This window comes from Cyprinodon variegatus, unplaced genomic scaffold, assembly GCF_000732505.1.
Source record: "Cyprinodon variegatus isolate N-32 unplaced genomic scaffold, C_variegatus-1.0 Scaffold71, whole genome shotgun sequence".
Taxonomy (NCBI): Eukaryota; Metazoa; Chordata; class Actinopteri; order Cyprinodontiformes; family Cyprinodontidae; genus Cyprinodon; species Cyprinodon variegatus.
Genome location: NW_015150524.1, coordinates 3,367 through 28,462, shown reverse-complemented (window position 1 = coordinate 28,462; position 25,096 = coordinate 3,367). Strand labels below are relative to the sequence as shown.

Genomic DNA, 25,096 nt, shown 5'->3' with positions numbered 1-25,096 from the left:
ATTTCAAGGTCAAATGTGGTTGGAGTGGGAAATATAATATGCCCCCCCCCCACCAGTGCAGCTTTTTATCTTTGAAAAAATATTAGTGTCTTCAAATGCAAGATTTTTTTGCTCATGGAATATTTTCACATTTTTATATAAAATATTCGTAAAATAAAAGGGAAAATATTACTAGTTTTAACATTTTCAGACAACTGGAAACCAGATTGTTGTCCCCCTTATTCTGCTACCCTTAAATAAAATGTAATTAATACATATAATTACAACATCAGTGAAGAAATGTAATAATTAAGACCAATAAATGCAAAAGACAGTTCAGGAAAAATAAGTTGTGAAGCTGTTTTAAAGTTACATTATGAAACAATAAGAAAATACAGTAACAGCATCACAACATGGGAATGTTTTTCTTTAACAGGATAATATGATCGTTGATAAGAGAAAGGGACCAGTTGAAATCTGGGAAAAACAAAAATCTGTTTGTGCTAAAGACTTAGGACTCCAGAAAAGACTGAGTTCAAAGCATATGGCCGACTCAAAGTTTAAGGGAAATTCAAATAAGAATTTTAAGTCCAATGTGTAAATGGTGAAAACCATGCTTTTTTTTTTTTGTTAAAGCATTTTTACATCACATTTTATGCAACAATAAGAGCATGAAATTAATTTGTGGTTACAGCCTGACACAATAAAAAATACTAATTTGACAAGAATATATTTATAAACTCTTATTACAGCCTGTTTAAAGCTATTGGAAAACAACTAAAAACATGCAGACACAAACCTCCAAACTACAATGATAAATGATCAAATTTATTTCAGAATGTACTTTGTCATAACAGGACTGTAAAATGGTTGCATTTAAATGTGTTCTTTTGCAAAGAAGTGCTGACAGGAAAAAAAAAAGATACCATTTAAATCCCTATTAGATTACCTGACCTCTATTCTATCAATCCTGCAGTACTGTAAAAATGCTAGCTGAGATGTGGATGGTCAGATCGTCATTTATCAAAACTAAGGGAAACTTTCCCACCACTGCATTGCTCAGGTTTACCGAGGACATAAATACAACAAAAGAAAGGCAACACAAAGGTCATAAAAAAAAAAAAAAAGTCTGAATCTAATATGCTTGGGTATAACATTTTAGATGTGTAAATAAATGCAATTTTACTTTTACCTTTAGTTAATACCACTACATACATTAATATAGACCACCACTGATTATAATTTAACCATTTTTGTGAAAACAGCAAAACTCCAAACAAAACTGTAGCTGTGTTCTTGCCATCTGTACAGTTTTTTTTTTGTTTTACCCCTAATAATTATTTTTAATAACTCCATAGCAAGCATTAGTCACTAGAAAAAACAGGAAAAAAGTAGACTACACCGCAACACCATATTTACAGTATATTATTTATATATTTATATTATGTATATATTTATAACACACTGACTGAGATTATGACAACATAAATTCATAAGCATCATTAGTGCAAGGCATGAGAAAGACAGACCGGTAAAAAAAGTCTATATAAGTAACATGTGTGTCAATATGTGAATGTAACATGTGGGGTCATAGAAAAAAAAAAGACAAAAAAGAAATGTGCTTAACAGTGATGTGGATGAGGTGTAACAGACTGCCTGGGAGCTGATCTGCTGTTTTTCAGTGAATGTGTGCTCCATTGTGCAAACGTGTGTAATGTGCATGTGACTCTAAGTCTACAGATGAAATCAGTCACCAGCCAGCCAGTCCAAGAAAAGTTTGAATACACGGACACACCGATGTGTCTAAAGCACTTCCTAATCGAAACGTGAAATAATTAGAATTCCACTATAAACATGAAGAGACCTCACATATTGCAGCGTCCCACTTACAACCACCACCTTTGTTTTGTTTTTTTTACCCTGTGCAAACCCTGCAGCGGTCAAGCAACACTGAAATAATGGGAAAAGCAAAGTATTTGCATAAACTGAATCCTCCAACCCAAGTTTGAACAGAAATGGATGGTCAACAGGGGATTAATGAATGGATAAAACATGGAAGAGATGAGCGGCTGCTGATGTGTACCTTAGAGGCCTCTGTGTCTTGATTGGAGGAGAGAGTGGGCTTTTTTTTGCTGTGGTGCAATACTAATTGCAAACACTCAAATCATTGAGCAATACAGCAAAACATGAAACAAAGCCAATATGGACACAAAAAAAAAAAGCAGGCACAGTTGCTTAGAGACTACAGTACCACAAGCGAAAGCTAGTGGCTTGAGGGAGATTAAAAGTTTAAAAATGTCTTTTAAACTTTAAATAAAAGGTCCTGATGACAGGGTAGGTACACAGATCTCAGGGTTCCTCTTTGACTTTTTAATAACCATTGCTTCTTTTCTCAGAGCCGTAAGTAATGGCTCTATGTCTGCAACTTGTCTCTATTTGTGCTCTTTATCCACTTAAATACACAGGAATGTGCATCTGTAGTTTAAACAAAATATAGCAAAAGATAACGAACACAAATCAACCAAAGATGATCGATCTGAACGTTAAAGTTCTTGACATGAAACGATGGTAGAAATCAGAAGAACGGTGTGAATAAAGCAGCAGTCCCCAGAAAAGGGAAGCTAAGCCTTCATCACAGACACATCAGTGTTAACTGCTGACCTAATCAACTGGATGCATAAAAAAAAAAAAAAAGCAGAGTGGTTGGGAGGCTTCTTCAGGTACCAACAGAACCCTAATGGAAGAGGCAGAGCCCTAAAAGGCATTGATGACTTGGCTACTGTGATACAAAAATAAGTGTGATGAAGTTACAGGGCATCTGTTTCTGTTTCAAACAAAGGGGGACATGTTGCATTAGTAGCTGCAGTGGCATCTGGGGCGTCGGCCACATTAGTTACTAGTTTACAGGTCAGGGAGGGAAAACTGTGCTCTTCATTTTTAGGTAGCGCAGCATGGAGCCTTGGCTGGCTGAGCAGCTTCTGTCAGGTCAACGCCTCGGGTCCGGCCACTGTTGACTCCTGGAGCTTGAGGTTCATTTTTTGGCAATTTCTTTGCTAAATAAAAAAAAAACAAAAACAACAAACATAAGAAGGAAAAGAAATGCTATTTCACACACTTTTTAGCCAAAGATGGCATAAGCAGTAATATTTCGTGTTAAAAAAAAAAAATCTGGGAGCTGCAAGAACATTTAATTCTCCTTTGGGATCAACAAAGTACTTTTGAATGGAATTAAATTATCAACATATGGAGGATAACTTACCAATAGCCATAAATATCTCATTCACATTCATTGATGTCTTGGCTGATGTCTCCATGAAAAGTAGGCTGTTGTCATCTGCGTATGACTGAGCATCCTGTTAACATCAAGCACACAACAGAATTAGAAAAACACTTCCTGACACATTTCTCTATACATTTCGCACAATTGTCAGGTTAAAAACACTTTGGAGCAACAAATAATTACATTTCCAAGCAAGCTTTTATTTTAAATTGCTAGATGTTTGTTTTTCTATAAAACTGTAAAATAAAGTTGAAAAATTAAGCCTGAAAGTTACATCCTAAAGAGTAAGTATTTTAAATGCTTTGAACTTTTTCACATTGTAAACACAATTTTTAAGTTTATTTAATATCATGTAATAAATACAGGGCAGGATATATATTGTTACTTATCATTACTGCAGAAATACTGTATGTTGTAATTTACATGTTGTAAATTACTGTCTAAATCTCAATAAATATTTATTATTCAAGCCAGGGTTTATACAGGAAGGAGGAACTCCAATATATATATATATATATATATATATATAAACACGGCCAAATCCTTTGCAATCTTTACCATCGACAGGCTGCAGCCATGTCCCGAATTTCTCGTTTTTTGGCCACTTATGTTAAAATTAGCATTTTCCCATTCTCTAGCTTTTTCTGTGCCTCGAGCTTCTGTTCCGAACATATAGCTTTAGGATCAACCAGGAGCAGTTCCACGCAACCACGTGAAACCAGTTAAATCTGATATATTTGACTTTTTTTTTTATAAAGCCTTTTAAATGATAATCACATTTAATTTATTTTAATGCCAATTAAGGCCTTAATTTAAAATATATTAATTTAATGATTTTGAATGACCCGCAGAAACCCTGTAAGCACTATGTATAGGGTTTATCGATGGATGTAAATGTTAATTTGTTCAAAATTGTTCTTTAACACAGCTCAAAAAGTTTAAGACGGTAAAGCAGCGTTAAGGCGCAATAGTCAAAAATAATGACATCCAATCTGTTTGCATGAGACAACAGCAGATCCAGGCCAGATTCAACCTTTTTATTTAAACAATGTTGAGATTTAGGGTCTATGTCTATGTTTGCTATGAACCCAATTCAGATAGAAGTCAACACTCTCAACTGTTTGTTTTAAGAATTGTTCAACCATAGCGAAAACCCAACACAAACTGCAGGATAATCTACGTGGAAAGAAAATGATATATGGTTATCAAACTATTTAACAAACCAAAATCAGAAACATGTTGGATGCATTTTCTCCCAAACTCACTTCTTTATAGAACCAATTTTTCATCTCAACTCAAAAAAAATCTAACAAAAATCTAACAATCTAAAGCATAAAGGATTTATAGTTTATTTAATTAATAGAATATTAGACTGTCTTGGTTGGGAAATTATAAACATGGAAAATTCAAGGGTTTGCAAGAATTTCTGAAAAGCTGCGTCTTAACATAATACTTGTTATGTTTGTTTTAGAGTATAAATGGAGAATTTAATAGGGTTGATATAAGCTATATGATTCAGTAAGTAGTAAAACAAAAACCAGGTGGCTTAATGCAGTATCGTTTAACAATATAAGTATGACCTGGAAATCCACAGCTCTCTTGCTGGCCAAGTCGGCTTTATTTCCTGACAGGGCGATGACTATATTAGGACTAGCTTGTCTCTGTAGCTCCTTCACCCAGTTCTTCGCCCGTGCAAAGGACTCCTGTGAAACAAAGACCACGTGCCACATGTTGACACTATCGCTTTACTTCATGCTGCAGCTTGTTATAAAATTGATCTGGTCATATTTCCCCATCCTCAAGATATGCAAGTGTCATCAATGCAGCCCTCAAAACTGGAAAAATAGTGAGTGACAGATGTACCTCGTTTGTGATGTCATAGACCACAATGGCAGCTTGTGCTCCCCTGTAATACATGGGTGCCAAACTGTGGTACCGCTCTTGACCTGCAGTGTCCCAGATTTCAAACTTCACTGTTGTGTCATCTAGACACACGGTCTGGGTGAGAAAAGCCGCTGAGGAGATAAAATAAGGATGAGTCAAGATTGAATCATCAACCTCCCACCCACACAACATTCTCTCCAAAGTCTTACTGTACATACAAAACTGATCACAAACAATGGGCCAACCTTTAAAATCACTGACCTCCTATTGTGCTTTCCTGAAATTCATGGAACTGGCCTTTGACGAAGCGAAGCACTAAGCTGGACTTCCCAACGGCTGATTCCCCCAACAGCACCAGCTTAAACTGACAGATCTTGTTCCCTGCGTTGGGTCCATTGGGTCTTGTAGCTCCTCCTCTGTTTGCCATGGCCTTATCAGATTCTCTGCTATCCTCTGGGCCAAACTTCACGACCTGGGCGTCTGCTTTAGAAAACAAGAACATACAAGTTGCTTTACTACTAAATAATTAACGTTAAACTTTTGAAATCGTCTTCGAAAACCTCATTATTAAAGCGTTTCCTAAACATGGACACATTTCAGGTGTCATTTCAAAATCAAAATGAGAAACATAAGAGCAGCATATTTTTATTAAAATAACAATATAACAGTGTGAACATGTCGATTTTAAATAAATCAATTCTGTCAAGCACAGCTAAGGAAGGTGATGATTAATCCCAGTCTAGTGACAACATGAAGACCCTATTAAAAATGAAACATTCTCAAACTAAAGTCACACTAGCCAGCAGAGGACAAATAAATAGTTTATATTGTTTTCCTACACTGAACTTTTCTCTACTGGACATCTTTTACTGACTATGCATTAAACCGTACCCATAAAGGGAAGCGTTTTGGGTATGCCTTAACAGCTAGAGATGCAAAGAAAAGTGGGAAGCTACACTGTAGCCACAGATGCTCTGGGGCAGACAGTCAGAAACAAGGCAGCCATACAATCAATGCTATTAGGCACTCTGATCACCAACAGTGTGCAAGGTGGGCAAAGTGTCTTGCCCAAGGACTTGACCAGACTTTTAGTTAGCAATGTATACGGCCTTTACTAAGAAAAATGACAAATTGTACGCCCTGTTCTTCCCCAGAAACTTTGCTCAAATGTTAAAAATACCCCAAGCAGCAGAGGCTGGAGTTCGAAAAATTGAACTTTTGCTGCTCGACGCGCCATATCAACCAATCAGAGAAGCCAGGTTGCGAGCTGGCAGGAAGACACACAGCGTTGCTGATGCAGATCGCTATGATCACACACCTGAAACTGTTTATTTAATTAACTTAAAATGTCGAAACCTGCCAGCAAAATATGTTCCCTTTTACTATTATGGTATTGGTTGTCACAGCGACCCGCTGTTGCCAAAGGCTGCTGCTACCTGACAGCGGCGTCAAAAACAAAGATGGCGCAGGCACTGTGCTGGGGAGGCGGAGTCACATGACCAATGAGGCGTGAAAAGTAGTAACAATCTGTCCGAACAGTCAGTTAACTGAGTTCACCATATAGTTTTTTTCAATTTAACAAGATCAATTTAACAGGAAAAGATACCTATAAGCTATGGCTGGGTGATATGGCTAAAAATTTTGATTTTTTTCCTCTCTTAAGCTTTGTAATAAAAATGACGAATGATCTACATTACTTTTAAAAACAAACTTTTATTTCTATCATTCACTTTGGTAGGTGACCTTCATTTATATGGCAACAAATTCAAATGGTGAAATTGCTTGTAAAACCACGTTTCACTTCAATCTACTAAAATATGATGAACTAAATGTTTTGCAGCTAGTGGTGTTACAGCTTGTTTATCTTCTAGTTCACAGAAATTATGAACTGATTTCACCCTGAGATATAGACGCCAAAGGATAGCATTGGTGGAAAAAACAGTTCTTTAATTGCCTATTCCCCTATAAAGGTTGCTTTATGTATATATAAGTAGTTTCTTTCTTACTGTTACAACAGTAAATTATGATTATTTCTTTATACACTTAGGACAAAGACAGATTATATCTTGAGCATATAGACTGCCATCTATGAGCTGCCATTCAAAGATGTATGAGAGTCAACAACTGAAATAGTTGCAAAAAAGGTATTTAGAAAAAAAGTAAAAAAAACAATGCCACTGCTCACATAAAAACAAAAGAACTTCCTAAATGTACACAAAGCTCCATATTAGAAGCTAAAGAAGCATCACATTTAATCTTAAAGTTAATTTATAGCAAAGTTTGGACTGAATGCAAGGAAGTGACATCTAGCAAATGTTAATTGATGCCGTCCACACATCATCTAATAAAAAAGAAAAAAAAACACTCAAAAGTCCTCCAGAATAACAAAAAGAACAAACAAACAAAAAAAGCAAACAACCACACAAACCTTTTATAAAACTGACGAACAAACATGAAAAATGAGGAGTACTACAAGCGGAATCTGCATTTTATAATGAAAACCTTCCCTCACATGCCTTTAAGCTGTCTCTGTTTTCTAAACATGTTTTACCTGTTCATGTGTCTGAATCATACACTGATAAACTGAAATTAAAGCTGGAACAAAAAGGAGAGTGAATCACTGAAAACATGAGAGGAGCCTGTCTCAACCAGATAGAGTAACAGAAAGCAACACAAGTAGTGAATTGAAACACAGCCCTGTTTCATTACAGCACAGAAAGATGAGGACATAAGTCCCACCCACAGTATTTAAGCATGTTTTCTCTGTGAGAGCTACTGTTTAGATGCATACCATGCATTGCTCACTAACTTCTTTAGGAATAAATGCCAACTGTGGGACACATGGTTAGAGCAGTTTTATCGGATCATTTCCACCGTTCTTGGAAAAGTATGATTTCTATTCATGGATTTCAAAATAAACATGATCAAATACAGAAGTGGAAATACGCACTGACAGATGGAACATTTAGAATTGTAGACAACTCAAACTACCATTTAAACACCAAATTAAGGAAACTTCTAAATTCAGCTGAAATAAATAAAGGAGTAAAACATGCATAGCAACAAAGATAAACTTCAGACTATTCACCTGCACACATGCACCAGGTTTATTTCCCTTTTCCTTTAGTTTCATAAAAGAGCTTAGCTCTTTTGAGAATAAACCTTTTGAAACCAAATTAAGTTTTAAGAGATAGTGTTTACTGCCGCCCTTCAGTAATAAATTCTGTTTACAATTTAGGCAATCTTCTCAAATCTTTCCATATTTTACTTTACTAAAAAAATACACATAAAGAGTATTAGAATAAAATCATAATAATTTACCTTTACAAATATTTTAAAATATGTTTGCCTTTTCCTACGCACCATTTATCAAATACATCACTGGTTTATTGAGCATGAATATGGGAAGTCTTTTTCAAGCAATCTTTTTTTAAGTCAGTGAAGTAGTCAATAACAACCTAATTGTTATTTTATATTTTTCTAGAGATAGACCGACACATTAGCCAGCCAACATTAGCGGGTTTGTTTTTGGGTCGGTATCAGCCGATATGTAGATGGCCTTTTCCGATTTCTAGTAACATGCCTTGAAACCCCATTAAAAGCATTTACTATTTACTATTTTTTTGTTTTTAATTGATGTTATTTTTTTGGCTTAAATCGAGAATTTTGTGACATTTTTTTTTTTAAATTGCGTCACTTGTATTGTGTAACTGGAAGAAGAAAAAGTAATATTGGCTTCAATAACCAGCCTAAAATATCTATAGCACATATTGGGGATCGGTTAGCTCATTGCCAAAATAATCGGCATCAGCATTGAACTGTATCAGTGATTTATATATCTAGCTATACTATGATACAAAGATGAGAACTTTGTGATTGATTTCAGATCACCAGTTTTTAAAGAGCTCTGAACTCTGGATATCGATTTTAGACAATTGAATTTTTTCTATATAAGAACCATAGTATAGAAAGATTTAAGACCAGTATTAAGCATATATTCCCCCGCTAAACTTTCTACTACGATTGCTCATGCATTTTCTGTAGAACTGATTTACTATTATAAAATGAACACACACAAAAAAAAATTGTCTATATTTTAAATTAATTTCAAGGAGACTTTTGAAAAGGGAAAATTTCACCTTAGAGAATGATAATGGTTATCTTAGCAGTAGCACTGTCAAAATCTTCAATTATGCAGCCCAACATTTCTAAGTGGGGGTTTTTATTAGAGGTTCAGCACCTTCAAAAGAATTGCTGATGAAGATTCTCAGTCATCCAGGTCATAGTCATAGCCATTGTCTATATAAGAGTCAGACTCACTGCGGATCCAGACATTTGAATTGAGAAAGCTTCCTGGAGAAGTGGCGAAACGTCTTTAAATCTTGAAAACCAAGTCCAGTGGATATTTTTTTAATTTTTACGGGACTTCAAAAGAATAAAAAAAATAATAATTTTTCTTTACTATGTCCAGCCTTCCTTTTATTCCATAGACTTTTGCAGGTCTGAATGAACTGTGAACATTTCCTGACATGTTGAATATAAAGTTTGATTTTAAATAGCTTCTCTGTGCTTCCTCTGACTTTATCTGCGCTTCCTCTAACATCTCCCAAACACTGAGAATAGCAAACATGAAATCTTTTTGCACAATAACAACTTCCACGTGTAGTGTTATTAGCGCTTAGTAAAAAGATTTTTCAGTCTTTAATATCATACTATCCAGTCATTAAAAAAGTTAAGTCCACTAATAAACATTGGTCAGTTTCTTGATGCTTTTCTATAAAATTATTTTAGTCATTTATGAGGCATTTAGGATATAGAAAATATTTAAATCATATTCACTTCATTTATAGTGACAGATAGATCCAGCTAATGGGGGATGTTTGATCAATTAAAACTATACGTTCTTGTTTTAATTTAAATAAAAAGAAATGATATTTACATAGATACTGCAGTTAGAAGAAATACAATAAGAGTCCTAAAATTGAAGTAAAGGGCCAGGCAGATCATCTTTCTATACATTCAGAAACAGCTCCTTTATTTGTGAGAGTTATAATATAAATGGAGGGCTCGTCTTTACACACTAACTTTAGCAATGAATGCCGAAAAAACAAGCATGAGAAAAAGACAAAAACGCTACAGGACTCAATTCTGTTTACCCAGACTTTACGAGAAGGAGTGTCAACAAACGCACCACGAATACGAAATCAAAAGGCAGTCGTTGACTATAAACACATTGGCGGCGGCCCTGGCTCTGTTTGGATATTAGATAGAGATTTTATAATGGTTGTTTAGCTGGTTAGCTTTCACAGTGCAAACATGTTGTTTGTGGATGATAGCTGGACAACATAGTTAACCTCTCACAACTACAAATATTTACCAAAAAAGCTACACGTGTTGACTAATAATGTGCTAACCTTAAAAAAATAATAATCTTGGACTAAATCTGTTACGGCGTTTTTAAAGGGGAGTTGCCAAACCGCTAGCACTAGCATGTTAGCACTTGATAGCAGTCCACCCATCCTTTAAGCTGGTGACTAAACGACCTGCTTGTCATAAAAGTTAACTTCTGTAGTCGTGTTAAATGAATCAGGTTATCTTATACAACAAAAAACACTAAACTGAATCCGAAAGGCTTAAAATTATTTACATTGTCAAGGGTCAGACTTTAGCCGAAGTCAGCTAACGGAGGCACAGCAGAGCAACCGTTAGCGCTAAATACAGCGAGGCAGCAGCAGCTAACAGCGACGTGTCCGCTACCTGAGAGCCAGGCGATGGGGAAACTTTTACTCCCACCGCTTTGGTGTGTATACACACGGTATCCGGGGCTTTTGTGTAGGGCTGGTATGGGGAACCGAGAAAAACAATTTCAACAATCCCGTCACGTCTCCTCCTTTCTTTCTTCTCGTCGCAACTTCCCCTTAGAACCAAAACACACGACGACCTCTTCCGCTCTGAGGGACGTCACAGTGCACGTCAGCACAGCGACTGCAGCAAAACCCAGGCACAAATTTATTTACAATTATACACATTTCTTACAGTATCAATAAAAACGAGTTTAATAGAACAATATAGTAATGCTCGACAATATAGTTGTTGTTTTTTTTATTATAAATCTTTAATTATTTTTCATTTATAGTACTTATTTTAACACACAATATATGAAAGTAATATATTTAATTTAAACAGATAATATATCTCGCTAAGAGCATAACCAAAATAAATAAAAACATGTTACTTTAATTCTACAATCTGTCGCAAAAAAATATATAATTATACAACATTTTATACAAGAAGTCTTTATATGTATTTATATACAATTAAATGCTGATACTGAACTATAGTAGATAAGATACTGTTTTATTTTATTTTTTAATAATAATATTATGTAATATCAAGGTTCTGTATATTGAAAATGTTTTCAGTGATTTAAAAATCAAAGAACAACAAACATCGATTGATCTTGAACTGGAGTGTAGAGATTCTAAAACATGCCTTTAGCTGACAGAGTGACCCAAATTGAGCAGCAATTACACCAACATTGTAACAAAATATATATATAAACAGTTTGCATTTAAGATTTTTTTTTAAATCCTGCTGTCAATATGCTCTGTACAGAACTCTTCAAGTGGAAAGTTTCCCCTGGTTTAATTTTGGAAAAAATCTTCCTATAGGAACCTTTTGCTATCCTATTATTAATCGATTAATTCGAAAATTGAGTTGACAGATTAACTGATTTGCAAAATAATCATTAGTTGCAGCCCTAGTTATAACACAGCTCAGATTTGGGCATACAGGATAAATAGTACTGTAATAGGAAGACTTCATACAAATAAATGTGTCAAAAATATGGTATTATAAGAGTTCAGCCGATAAATAGTCACTACAAAATTAAGAGAATATTAAATTCCCTATTAATAATATAGAAATTCAATATCAGATAGTAATCTTTGATCAAATATTTTAAAACGTAAATCTTTTATTTGAAAGGGTATGAGGTCCTTATTCAAAAGTCGTTCAGTACACACTCCACACCAGTGGGTGGCGGTAAAGCGCTACTACAGGGATTCACCGACCGTTCCAAAAATTCCAGAGGAAGAAAGAAAATGGTTACTTCCGTCAGGCTGTGGTACTACGTTTTAAAGGCTAATTACTCGTAAACATTTGATTTTAAACAGCGTAGATTGATGATATTGTAATAATTGCACTTGAACTGACAATTACAATTAATAAGGGCTAACTGAACCACTGAAACAGCAGTAGGAAACAGCCCGTCATGGAAGAAGGGGAGACAGCAGAGGAGCTCCTGATAAAGCAGCACCGCAAAGAGAAGAAGGACCTGCAGGGTATCAAAACTCACCGACCGTTACCTCTGTTTATCAAAACTTACTGTCTCAATTTATATTATTTGTCTTTTTGATATGACGGTTAGTCAATTCTGGCAGCATTGCATAAACGTGGTTCATATTAATGCATTCTGTTTATGTGTTAAAATACACATAAACGAGAAGCATGGTCTGAACAGTCATAGTTCTTGTTCTTTTTACAAATAGTACAATCTGTACTAATCTATGGATGAGTTCTAACAAAAGCAGTGTGCCACATTCTGCACTTCAGGCTGCTATATAGTGTATTGTTACATTTTTTGTTGCCAGTTGAATGTTCAACAATAATCGCATTTTTTCCTTTCATTGTTTACTCTTTTCTTTGTTAAATCTTTACACAACATAATAATTAGACTCAAACCTTTTTGAATCTTGTGTCTGAAAATGAACCAAAGCATGAAAACATAAAACTAGTGTTAGACCTAATTAAAACCAAGCAGTTTTAGAAAAAAAATAAAAAAAGGGATGCACGATCCACATTTTTCACTTCTGATCCAATTCCAGTTTTATTTAAGTTTCTGTCTAAGGAAAACCAGGTGATTGCATCGACTCATTGACTTGCCAGCTATCCCTCATAACAAGCATAAATGTAGAGACAGAGAGAGAATAAATTCCCTTTTACTGGAAAAAACCTTAAGGAAAATCAGGCTCAGCGTAAGCAGCCTTCTTCCGATGCCGGCTGAGGTTTAAGGAGATAGAAGCAGAAATGCACACTGGTTTATATTAGTGCATTTTGTTTTCATTTTGTAACCACCATTAAAATACACATAAACGAGAAGCAGGTTCTGAACAGTCAAAGTTCTTGTTCTTGTACAAACAGTGCCTCAGAATTTTACACTATGGTTGTTGGAATGGAGAGAAAAAAAATCGAGAGGATAATGAATGATTTTCAGTTTTTGACGTAAAACCACAAAACTCACAGAGCTGGAGAAAACAACCACAAGAGCAGCTAAAATACATACAGCTTTTAATCACTTCAATAACTTTTTAAATAACTGCAATACATATTTGGGTCTCTTAAGCTTAGATTGTTTCCCTTTTCTATTCATTAATGCAGCATGTTTTTTTCTTCCACACTGTTTAGAATCTGCTGAATTTCAGTGCAACTTGTATATCGTGAATTTCTATATTATTCAAGTTAATATTCACAAGATTTATTTCTTTGATGCCCTTAAAAAGTGTTTGTGTGCTTACTTTACAGCTAAGATCCAGGGTATGAAAAATGCAGTCCCCAAAAATGACAAGAAACGGAGAAAACAGCTTACAGAGGAGATAGCAAAATTGGAGACGGATCTCAATCAGAAGCATGAAGAGGAACTCAAGCAGCTGAAATCTACAGCTGATACAAAGGTAACCACTTTTATTCAAATTGACTGAAATCTGATACCGTTAGAAAAGTACTCTGAATGTTGATGCATGTGCCAGACATGACTCCTTTCTTTGTTTCTTACAGGAATAATCAGTGGCTCCTCTTATACAATTTGTAAATGTTTGATCTTAACTTATTTAAACATGTAAAAAAAAAAAAAAAAAGTATTTGAAATATTACTCCAAAATATAACCATGGCTATTCATAATTATAATAATCTTATGATTAGCACTTTATTTTGATACAGAAGATGCTCTAATAATAAGTTGCTGATAAATTATTACTAATTGTTACGGTTCCTCCCTCTGACCAGGTGGAGGAAGTGGTGAATGGTGTGGAGACCATACAGCTGGAAGGTGGAGGACAGGAAGAGTCCAAACAGCCCCGTGTAACGAAGGCCCAGAAAAGAAGGGTAAGATGTCTTTCATAAAGTTTTCAGTTATTACTGCCATATAACAGGTAGACCGTAATGTATCCAAAACTTGGTTTTATGACCAAATTAAAAATCATAACATATTTTTAATTTGAAAAACATCCCTACCTACCTTTGATATTAATGTATTATTTATTTTTTAACTACAGCTGTCAGCTTGTATTAAATCTACGGTTTTTGAATGAACAATGCTCTCCAGGACAAGAAGGCTGCACAGGAGAAGGAGAGGGAGAGCAGGATAGCAGAGGCAGAGGTGCAGAACCTCCAGGGTGTGAGGCACCAGGAGGGTTTGAAGCTAGCTCAGAAACTGGCTCAGCAACAGCTGCAGATAAAGGAGATTGCATCTGATGGGCACTGCATGTATCGCGCCATTGAAGACCAACTAGCGCAGCGATTAAAGGTAGTTTCATTTACTGAAGCGTTGCAATGTTTTGATTATTTAATCAGAGATCCCACAGGGAAATGTTAACTCTGTGGTAGAGGCAATAAAATCTACTTCATCTAAAACATTTATTCATATTACGGATCAAGCTTGTACTTGCATTGAGTAGGCTTTCTGTTGTTTTCTCTCCTAGCCTGCGTTGAACATGAGTATGAAGGAACTCCGGTCCCGCACTGCTGAGCACATGAGAAATAATGCTGACGACTTCCTACCTTTTCTCACCAACCCCAACACTGGAGACATGTTCACAACAGGTAAAACTGATTTGTTATGAGTTAGTTATACAAACCGGCATAAGGGAAGGTAGAAAAATAGATTAGATTTATGTAGTATGTATGTACAATATTCTCTCTCTCTCTCTGATACAATATGTTAGAAGAGTTGAATTATGGCTGTATATCAGATAATTATGAGTGAGCTCTGTGTGTATTCCAACTAGGTTAAGTGAAATGCACAAAAAAATGACAACTGAGAAAATATTTTAGCTAATTAAAATAAATAGAATCTGTTATAAAAAGGGTAAAAAAAAAAAAAAAACTTTAACTAACTGAAACTGTATTGTGTTTATATCAAATAAACTTAAACCGGGTGTTCACTGTGCGATTTTTTTCAATCGTTGCACGCAGCTACAGCTCGGCCTGACGCTCTGATGGGATCTACCTGCTCACATTGTATGTCTAAAAATCACGTCAGACTCAGCTCTGCAGTGAGATGGCATTACTCTGACTCTTCTATCCGGAAGCCAAACAAAAAGAAAGGGAATATGAAGCTCACTAGAGTGAAATTCGCTGCCTTGGCAGTTTTGTGCTGAAAGCCCTAAAAAGAAAAGGCGACGATGTATTTGGACAAAAACATGGCCGAGCAAAAAGTAGCTACTACGGTCTCTCAATGTTATAGCAAGAACTCCATTTCACTCGCACCCTGCCATGCTTCTGTGTTTTTAATCTGAGAGGAAGAAGAGTGTGTCACACATTCTGCACTTCATGCTGCTATATAGTGGATTGTTACGTTTATTTGTTGCCAGTTGAATGTTCAACAGTAATTACATTTTATTCTTTCATCTATAAATATGAAATATGATCTATAAATACTTTCTATGCTAGTAAAGGTAAACTAGCACCACTGGTGTCTCTGTCCTGGAAACAAACACTTAAGCAGATGTGGTTAGTCACAGTAAAAGCTGAGCCCAATGCTATGTCTAGAAGAGAAACAGGACTACATACAGAAAAACTGGTAATCTAAGGTGCTGATGGCATTAGCCCAGCAGATGCTTCTCTCCAGGATGGTTAGACAAACACAAACAAACCAGTGGAATTCATAAACACCATAAATTGTGTTAAAAAGACATTTTCCATCCAAAAAAATTTTTTCAAATCGACTGTATTTATTAAACCACAAACAAATATCTTAAAGACTTAAAGTGAACTTTCCTGTTGCTTAAGAGATTTCTAACAAAACTTAAATTATCTACAGAGATAGACTGAATAGATCTGTGGATCAGACTCCTTTTCATCCATAACAGATCAAGAATATTCTTAGTATTAGTTTGGTACTAAGGAAATCAAAAAGAAAATCAAGTTGAATTATAATCAATAACCTCAAACTATTATAACCTTGCTGTGTGTTTGATTATCTTCTGTGTTTTGTTTTGTTTTTTCAGAGGAGTTTGAAAAATACTGCAGTGATGTAGAGCACACAGCAGCTTGGGGTGGGCAGCTAGAAGTGAGTTGCTTTCTCTGTTATTTAGCAGGAATATGTACGGATTTACTGTAGTTTATGTTTAACATTCCTGTTGTTCACAGCTTCAGGCTTTGAGTCGGGTGCTGAAATTGCCAATAGAAGTGATCCAGGCTGACTCCCCAACAATCAGGATTGGAGAGGAATACGATGGTGAAATCCTCACTCTTGTGTAAGAAAAGTGGTTGAAATATTCCCTTTAAACTGGAGGGAAAAACTTTAGTTTTCAGAAATGCTTTACATAGAGATAGAAAGGTGCGAGTGGATTTGCATCCGTTTTTTGGAGGCATTCACTGCAGGTTTCGGGACTGTAAATGTAATCTTTTTATGCAAAACTAGTCTTTATAATACATTTCACATACAGTATCGCAGACCTCGCTGTAGCAGTAGTAAGCTCCAACAGTTTTCCTTTGTTAATGCTATAGGATGATTTACCTGTATGAAAACATGGACAAGCTGATAGCACATTATCAGTTTCTCATGTAAAGAAGCTGAAGGCAAATTGAGGTATGGCACTGACCTTTGCTGTCATGAAATATATGTGTTTTTATTAATTTTTTACAGATATATGCATCATGCCTATGGTCTAGGAGAGCACTACAACAGTGTGGAGCGACTAAAGGAAGCAGCCAGTGCCGATGACAACTAAGAGACAGTCCCCCCTCTGACAGAAATAAATGTCTTTATTAAAGAGAAACAAATGCTTGTAAAGGGGTTTTATTTCTTCCTAGGACAGTTTAGAAAAGAGAGAAGGAAGCACAACATTTCCGTCCATTTGCTCAATCATTAGATACAGAATCACCTTTCAAAGAGCAGCAAAGAATGAAATTTGGTTACTGTTGAGTTTTACATTAAATACCATCAATGCTGTCCATAGTTTTCTGTTTTATTTTGCATGTTTGTTTTTACACAAATACAGGCAGACAGCAAAGAGCAGAATAGACAAAAGTGAGGAGTAAATTAATGTAACAAAATATAACCTGGTTATTTAGCATATGATGCTTTAAACCTCCTGGGTCCAGTGAATCCATGTATATACAGTGGATCAATTAAGGTGACTTATGTACATTTAAGGTGACTTATACACATGGATTTGGCATTGTACATTAAAGTGGTACAAGGTACAGAACAACAGTGAGATGGTAAGATAACTAGCAGCTGAAGTCGCTTATCTAACAGGATAACAGGTTATTAAATAGTGATTGCACCTTAGTTATTGCGCAGGTTATTGCAGTTATAGTGTGGCATTATAAACTGATGGCAGCAGGGATGGATGACCTGCGGTGGCGCTCCTTTTTACAAACAGGGTGTTTAAGTCTTTCACAAAAGGAGGTGCTCAGCTCCTTTAAAGCCTGGTGCAGACGGTGGAAGGTGTTTTTCCATGATGGATGTGAGCTTGGACAACACTCCTATCAGCCACTTCCTCCACTGAGTCAAGAGTGCAGCCTAGGACAGAAGTGGTCCTCAACAGCTTATTCAGCCTCTTTCTGTCCCGCTCTGCGTCCAGGGTCCAGCAGACGACAGCATAGAGGAGCCCAGATGCCATCACAGAGTCATAGTAGGTTATAAGCAGGGGCGTGCTCACTCCAAAGGGCCTCAGCCTCCAAATAGGGCGTCAGTGCTATAAGTCCAGCCCAGTTTGTTGTTTACATGAACACCCAGGTATCTGAAACTCCAGGGTTTCTATGTCCTGCCCCTTGATGTTCACAGGGGAGTAAGGTGGAGGTCTTCTCCTGAAGTCTATCACCATCTCCTTGGTCTTACTGGTGTCCACAAAGTTCATGATGACTGATGATACTCAAGCTTGTCCCTCCTACACACAGGCCTCATTGGCCGAGTCATCAACTTCTGGAGGTGGTCGCTCTCCCTGTTGTAGGTAAAGTCTGAGGTGTAGAGGGTGAAGAGAAATGGAGACAGTACGGGGGCCCCGGTACTGCAGACTGCCACCTCAGACTGACAGAGCTTATTGGAGGTTTATTTCTGCATGCCTTTTGGGAATGTCCAGTGGTATTACCTTTCTGGAAAAAAGCCTTAAGAGAATGTATTCTTTGGGAGAAAATTTACCAGAATCTCCACTGCTTTGTCCCGTTAGGGATGGTTCACTTTCGCCACAAGTAGTTAGCAAAAGACACCATGCACTGATAACAGCAGGCCTCATTACTGCAGAGTGGCTGATAAAATGGAACTGGAAGAGCATGTGTATGCCAGAGCTTGCAAGCTGGAAAGACTGCATCTTTCAAAAATTTGATTGCTAGTAGGAATAATGTTAAAGGGAATTCACATTTAGCATGGGGTTGTTTCCTCCAGTACATTAGAATATTTGAGTATATGATGAATTATATCACAGCTGACGTAATCACAAACATATGATGATACAGAGAAGTTTTGATCTTGTAGGTTTGTTTTGACTGCCTGTTTCTGTTGTTTTTTATATATTTTGTTATTTATTGAAAAAAATTATTAATGAAAAAGGCTTTATCACATTAAAAATGATTACCTAGTATGCTATGGTGTGAATGCAAATGTGAGATATAAGTAATGGCTGTGAGTCAGGGCTGGAAATTGAACTCCTAATGGTAAATTGCCTGTTCTTATATAGCACTTTTTCAAGTTAGGAGCCTTGACCAAAGCGTTTTACTCTACATTCAGTCATTTACCCATTCACCCACTCACACAGTGATGGTATCAAGCTACATGGTAGCCACAGCTGCCCTGGGGATCACTGACAGAAGCGAGGCTGCAGTATACAAAGACGCCACCAGGCCCTCTGAGCACTATCAGTAAGTAATACAGGTGAAGTGCCTTGCCCATGGACACAACGGAGTTAATTGTAACAATGTTGCACTCTGACTAATAGTTTTACAATTCGTTAGAATTAACGCAATGAACTTTATAGCAGGACTTACCATAACAATGTTTGCATAGATGCATCTATGCATGGATGGATGGACGGACAGATGGATGTTCAAAAATGATGCCAAAATTTACCTTTAGCAGGAGAATTCAGTTGTTTTCCTTTAAGAAATCCTGTAATATAAAGCTGCTCTCAATACAAATTATGTTCACTTCAGAATACATTTTCATTATGGAAATTGAGCTATTTGACTGCTCTGTTTGATAACAATAACTGTAACAGATAAGGACGATTAGGAAGATTAACAGTTTAGATTCCTTTTGCAGGGGTATATATATTCAGGCCCTGCTCTGCAGCATAGCCACTTTGAGGTAGCTCTCAAACTCGCATTCTCTTTTCTGGAAATTACCACAGGTATGTTAGAATACCGTTCACGTACATTAATTGTGCTTGTTAGGAAAGTAAGAATCATGCTGTTTATTTTGTAGGTAAAAAAGAAGAAATCATGCTGATCTTCACTACACTATGTCTTCTCTGCTGGACACAATTCAGTGGAGTGGTAAGTGAAAAAACATGAAAAAACATTTTATTTTGAAACTGTAATTTAGAGAAATGTGCAATTTACTATGTTTTTGGTGTAGTATTTTAGTGTTTTCTGCATCGGTGCCTGCATTATTTCACAGAGAGATGTAAGGGAGGCCACATGTAGAACAGACAAACTTGTAGATTTAATTTAAAATCAGAAGTATTGTAGTCAGGGTTACTCAGTTTTTCAAAATTTTGTAATACTTTTTAGGTATTTCTTTTCAAACGTATCTCTATACCCTGTAGTGAAGTGAATACACCTCGTACAACCATTTCACAGGAAGTTTTAGGCACAGAACTTTTTAAAATGTATTTCTTATACAATATTAACTACTTTTGTAGAATAAAGCTGACAAATGATGTGTCAGCCACTGAGCTTACATACTTGCAAACTCTCCAGATGTAAGCGGGAGAATCCTGATTTTTAATGTTTTCTCCCACAGACCTTCCGATCAAAAATTTCTCATTCCCTTTCAATAAAAAATAAACCTTGTAGGGGATAAATGTTGCAATATTTGTCAACCCTACTTGTACAGCCTGCAGAAGAAATAGTCATCGTCATTGGTGTTTTTTGTTTTCTGTTACATGGCTAAATCAAATTAATCCTTTAGATGGTGGGGGTCAGTGGTACATGCTTGTTAATTAGTTTATTTGATTTGTTTATTTATTATTGGATAACCCCTTGAGATGAAACATCATTCCAAGAGGCAAAATATAATTTAATCTGCAATACTGCACACTAACTACACTGCGGTGAAACTGCCTTATTATTTAGTCTTCTGGTTCTCATTTCAATTTTTATTATTATTTATACTACTTTGTTTGTTGCCCTTAAAAATGATCAATTTAATAAAAAAAAAAAAAATTCAGAATAAGATTCCTTCATCAAGTATTTTCAGGTTGAAAATACAAGGCAAGAAATGACAATAATTACCCTGTGGGCCGATACACTTTTGCACTCAACTCCCCATTATTATTATTATTATTATTATTATTATTATTATTATTATTATTATTATTATTATTATTATTATTATTATTATTATTATTATTATTATTATTANCATCTTTCAAAAATTTGATTGCTAGTAGGAATAATGTTAAAGGGAATTCACATTTAGCATGGGGTTGTTTCCTCCAGTACATTAGAATATTTGAGTATATGATGAATTATATCACAGCTGACGTAATCACAAACATATGATGATACAGAGAAGTTTTGATCTTGTAGGTTTGTTTTGACTGCCTGTTTCTGTTGTTTTTTATATATTTTGTTATTTATTGAAAAAAATTATTAATGAAAAAGGCTTTATCACATTAAAAATGATTACCTAGTATGCTATGGTGTGAATGCAAATGTGAGATATAAGTAATGCCTGTGAGTCAGGGTTGGAAATTGAACTCTTTATGGTAAATGGCCTGTCCTTATTTAGCACTTTTTCAAGTTAGGAGCCTTGACCAAAGCGTTTTACTCTACATTCAGTCCTTCACCCATTCACCCACTCACACAGTGATGGTATCAAGCTACATGGTAGCCACAGCTGCCCTGGGGATCACTGACAGAAGCGAGGCTGCAGTATACAAAGACGCCACCAGGCCCTCTGAGCACTATCAGTAAGTAATACAGGTGAAGTGCCTTGCCCATGGACACAACGGAGTTAATTGTAACAATGTTGCACTCTGACTAATAGTTTTACAATTCGTTAGAATTAACGCAATGAACTTTATAGCAGGACTTACCATAACAATGTTTGCATAGATGCATCTATGCATGGATGGATGGACGGACAGATGGATGTTCAAAAATGATGCCAAAATTTACCTTTAGCAGGAGAATTCAGTTGTTTTCCTTTAAGAAATCCTGTAATATAAAGCTGCTCTCAATACAAATTATGTTCACTTCAGAATACATTTTCATTATGGAAATTGAGCTATTTGACTGCTCTGTTTGATAACAATAACTGTAACAGATAAGGACGATTAGGAAGATTAACAGTTTAGATTCCTTTTGCAGGGGTATATATATTCAGGCCCTGCTCTGCAGCATAGCCACTTTGAGGTAGCTCTCAAACTCGCATTCTCTTTTCTGGAAATTACCACAGGTATGTTAGAATACCGTTCACGTACATTAATTGTGCTTGTTAGGAAAGTAAGAATCATGCTGTTTATTTTGTAGGTAAAAAAGAAGAAATCATGCTGATCTTCACTACACTATGTCTTCTCTGCTGGACACAATTCAGTGGAGTGGTAAGTGAAAAAACATGAAAAAACATTTTATTTTGAAACTGTAATTTAGAGAAATGTGCAATTTACTATGTTTTTGGTGTAGTATTTTAGTGTTTTCTGCATCGGTGCCTGCATTATTTCACAGAGAGATGTAAGGGAGGCCACATGTAGAACAGACAAACTTGTAGATTTAATTTAAAATCAGAAGTATTGTAGTCAGGGTTACTCAGTTTTTCAAAATTTTGTAATACTTTTTAGGTATTTCTTTTCAAACGTATCTCTATACCCTGTAGTGAAGTGAATACACCTCGTACAACCATTTCACAGGAAGTTTTAGGCACAGAACTTTTTAAAATGTATTTCTTATACAATATTAACTACTTTTGTAGAATAAAGCTGACAAATGATGTGTCAGCCACTGAGCTTACATACTTGCAAACTCTCCTCATGTAAGTGGGAGAATCCTGATTTTTAATGTTTTCTCCCACAGACCTTCTGATCAAAAATTTCTCAACTAATTCCCTTTCAATAAAAAATAAAGCTTGTAGGGGATAAATGTTGCAGTATCTGTCAACCCTACTTGTACAGCCTGTAGAAGAAATAGTCATCTTCATTGGTATTTTTTGTTTTCTGTTACATGGCTAAAGCAAATAAATCCTTTAGATGGTGGGGGTCAGTGGTATAAAAAAAGAAAGAAAGATTTTTCACGGCCCAACGATGGCAAGTATGGGTTTACACTCAACTCCACTGTTACTCCATAATTATTATTTTGTTTTTATATTAAATGTTAAAAAAGCAACCTTTTTTACAAGTCAATAACCTAAAGAATATTTATAAATGTGATCGATATAATTACAATATTACATTTTTTTTCCCAATTCTGCAATTTTGCGCCCTGTCCAGCAGACGGCGCCCGAGGCAGCTTTCTGTCTGCTGTTTTAATGTAAATTAAATTCTCCTTTTCACGCATATCCGTTAATTTCCAGGAACAGTAGCTTCTTTTCTAAATGTTTTTTTAATGCTCATAAGCCATTATATTTTAAGTTGCATTTGCAATCAGATATCACCTGTTTTGAAACCCCAAACTACGCAGCAATTCAGCAGTATTTTCAAAGGTCTGGCAGGAATATACACGGGGCTACAAAGTAAAACACTAAAATAAAACAATAAAATTGGGAGTCGCACAGCAAAGAAAAGCATTAAAAATATTTCATTAACTTTACTTATGCCAGGACTTGAGGAGGGCAGACGAATAGTGATCCAAAGCCTAAAAACAAAACAAAACTACAGAAAAGCAACAACAAAAAAAAGAACCTTTAACCATGTCTCACTCCCTCAGCCAGTAAATCGTCCCACTGGAAGTAAGGGCTGCTGTACAAACTGCAGTCATTGTCTCTTCTGATACATTATTTTTTTCTCATTAAGTTTTCCATCTGCTATTGCCTGTCCTTTGTCATCACTTTCTTTACCTTTATTTTTTTCTCACAGAAGCTAATTTAATTTTTATTTGGTGCGAGTCATAATCATACAATTAAAAGGAATAAATAAAATTCACTATTTTTTTTAATGAATCCCTTTTATGTTGGAATTTGCAAGCTCTCAATGTGCTCACTGTCTAAAGTGAACACCAACACTGCACCCTTACTGATCTCCCTCACTTTCGCTTTGAGATGTTGTACAAAACTGGTGACTGCTGGCTATTGTTTGAAAATATGAGTAAGTCATATTAGTGTTTGTGGAAAAAAGAACAAATAACATGACACGGCTTGTCTTAAATGTTTTTTTTTTTTCTTCTTTTGCAGAAGTCTGGCCCATACCCATTAGAATTCTACAAAAACTCAGTTGATGACATGTACAGTGATTGCAAAGACGAGATGACAGAAAAGATCAAAGAGTTTAGTAAAGAACTGAAACAGAAGGATTATGACTGGGAAAATGAAAAAAAACAAATTATTAAATATCATCCATTTCTGACTCCGGATGAACTGACAGCTCTTCGTGTCTACACTAAAAATGAAAATGGAGTTTATTCCAAGTTTAACAGTGCTACTAGGACAGGTAAAAATGTATATGGCACCTCATTTAAGTACCACACTTTATATTTCTTACTGGCATCAGCTATACAGAAATTAAAAAAACATGACAAACACGATTGCTATGATACTTATAGAAGGACCGACAGTACTTTTGAAGAAAAAGAAAAGGAAATTCGACTTGGTAGCTTTACATCCAGCTCTCTGAATCCAAATTTGAAACAATACGGGAAAAAATCCTGCTTTAAAATCACAACCTGTTATGGTGCCGACATAATAAAGTATTCAGCTCATCCTGAAGAAGAAGAAGTGCTCATACCACCATATGAGGTGTTCAAGATTGTAGAGGAAAAAGTTGAAGAACTGAAAGATTGTGAGACTGTCTATGTCTTGAAAAGTATTGGCACTAAGAGCAATCTGGATTGCAAACTAGTTAAACTAGAAAAACTTAAAAACTTACTGTTTAATGCTAAACTGTAAGCATAAAATATCAGAAACTGCTGAAATAATATGAAATAGAAGAAAAGATTAATGCTTAATTTCTTTGTTAAAAAATAGTAGAGGCAAGCTGAAGCCAACAGCAGAAACATGCCGGGCATGTTATGAATTAGCAACAAACAGAAAAGCTAAATGCCTGTCCAGAAAGAGAGCAGAATCAAGCCAAAGTTCACAACATAGGCTGAAATTAGCAGAATCAGAAAAATAAATTAAAAAGATGTTTAAAGAAATACAAGTTTAGTTTAATGTTAAAGACCAAAATGTTGAAGAATGTGGCATTGAATGAGCTGCTTAGAGCTGCATAAGCAGCTTGACTAAAGTGTTTAAAAGTTGAAGTAATGTAAAATATGGACAGAAAATTAGCCATATATATATATATATATATATATATATA

General features: G+C 35.6%; 3 protein-coding genes across 6 annotated transcripts; 2 read left to right on the top strand and 1 right to left on the bottom strand.

The window, feature by feature from the left end:
* Positions 1-668: 668 nt before the first annotated feature.
* On the bottom strand, positions 669-11,073 carry rab5a (RAB5A, member RAS oncogene family). 4 transcript variants are annotated; one of them, XM_015372390.1, is made up of 6 exons: positions 10,791-11,073; positions 5,405-5,626; positions 5,123-5,274; positions 4,840-4,962; positions 3,239-3,332; positions 669-3,032 (listed from the first exon to the last, which is right to left on the bottom strand). In XM_015372390.1, exons 2-6 carry the CDS (start codon positions 5,568-5,570, stop codon positions 2,917-2,919), a joined length of 651 nt encoding a protein of 216 aa, XP_015227876.1. In that variant the 5' UTR covers positions 5,571-5,626; positions 10,791-11,073; the 3' UTR covers positions 669-2,916. The 4 variants fall into 4 exon arrangements, with proteins under 4 accessions (XP_015227876.1, XP_015227877.1, XP_015227875.1 ...); XM_015372391.1 differs by having other exon boundaries at positions 5,405-5,623; XM_015372389.1 differs by having other exon boundaries at positions 670-3,032; positions 5,405-5,623; positions 10,901-11,073.
* A 1,164-nt stretch (positions 11,074-12,237) lies between these two features.
* otud6b (OTU domain containing 6B) lies at positions 12,238-17,240 on the top strand. The gene is made up of 8 exons (XM_015372284.1): positions 12,238-12,486; positions 13,727-13,875; positions 14,208-14,306; positions 14,527-14,727; positions 14,903-15,023; positions 16,430-16,491; positions 16,572-16,678; positions 17,071-17,240. Exons 1-8 carry the CDS (start codon positions 12,417-12,419, stop codon positions 17,153-17,155), a joined length of 894 nt encoding a protein of 297 aa, XP_015227770.1. The 5' UTR covers positions 12,238-12,416; the 3' UTR covers positions 17,156-17,240.
* A 4,683-nt stretch (positions 17,241-21,923) lies between these two features.
* LOC107083255 (GPI-linked NAD(P)(+)--arginine ADP-ribosyltransferase 1-like) lies at positions 21,924-25,084 on the top strand. The gene is made up of 3 exons (XM_015372290.1): positions 21,924-22,047; positions 22,122-22,192; positions 23,974-25,084. The coding sequence occupies exons 2-3, from the start codon at positions 22,139-22,141 to the stop codon at positions 24,682-24,684; spliced, it is 765 nt and encodes a 254-aa protein (XP_015227776.1). The 5' UTR covers positions 21,924-22,047; positions 22,122-22,138; the 3' UTR covers positions 24,685-25,084.
* The last annotated feature ends 12 nt before the right edge of the window (positions 25,085-25,096 follow it).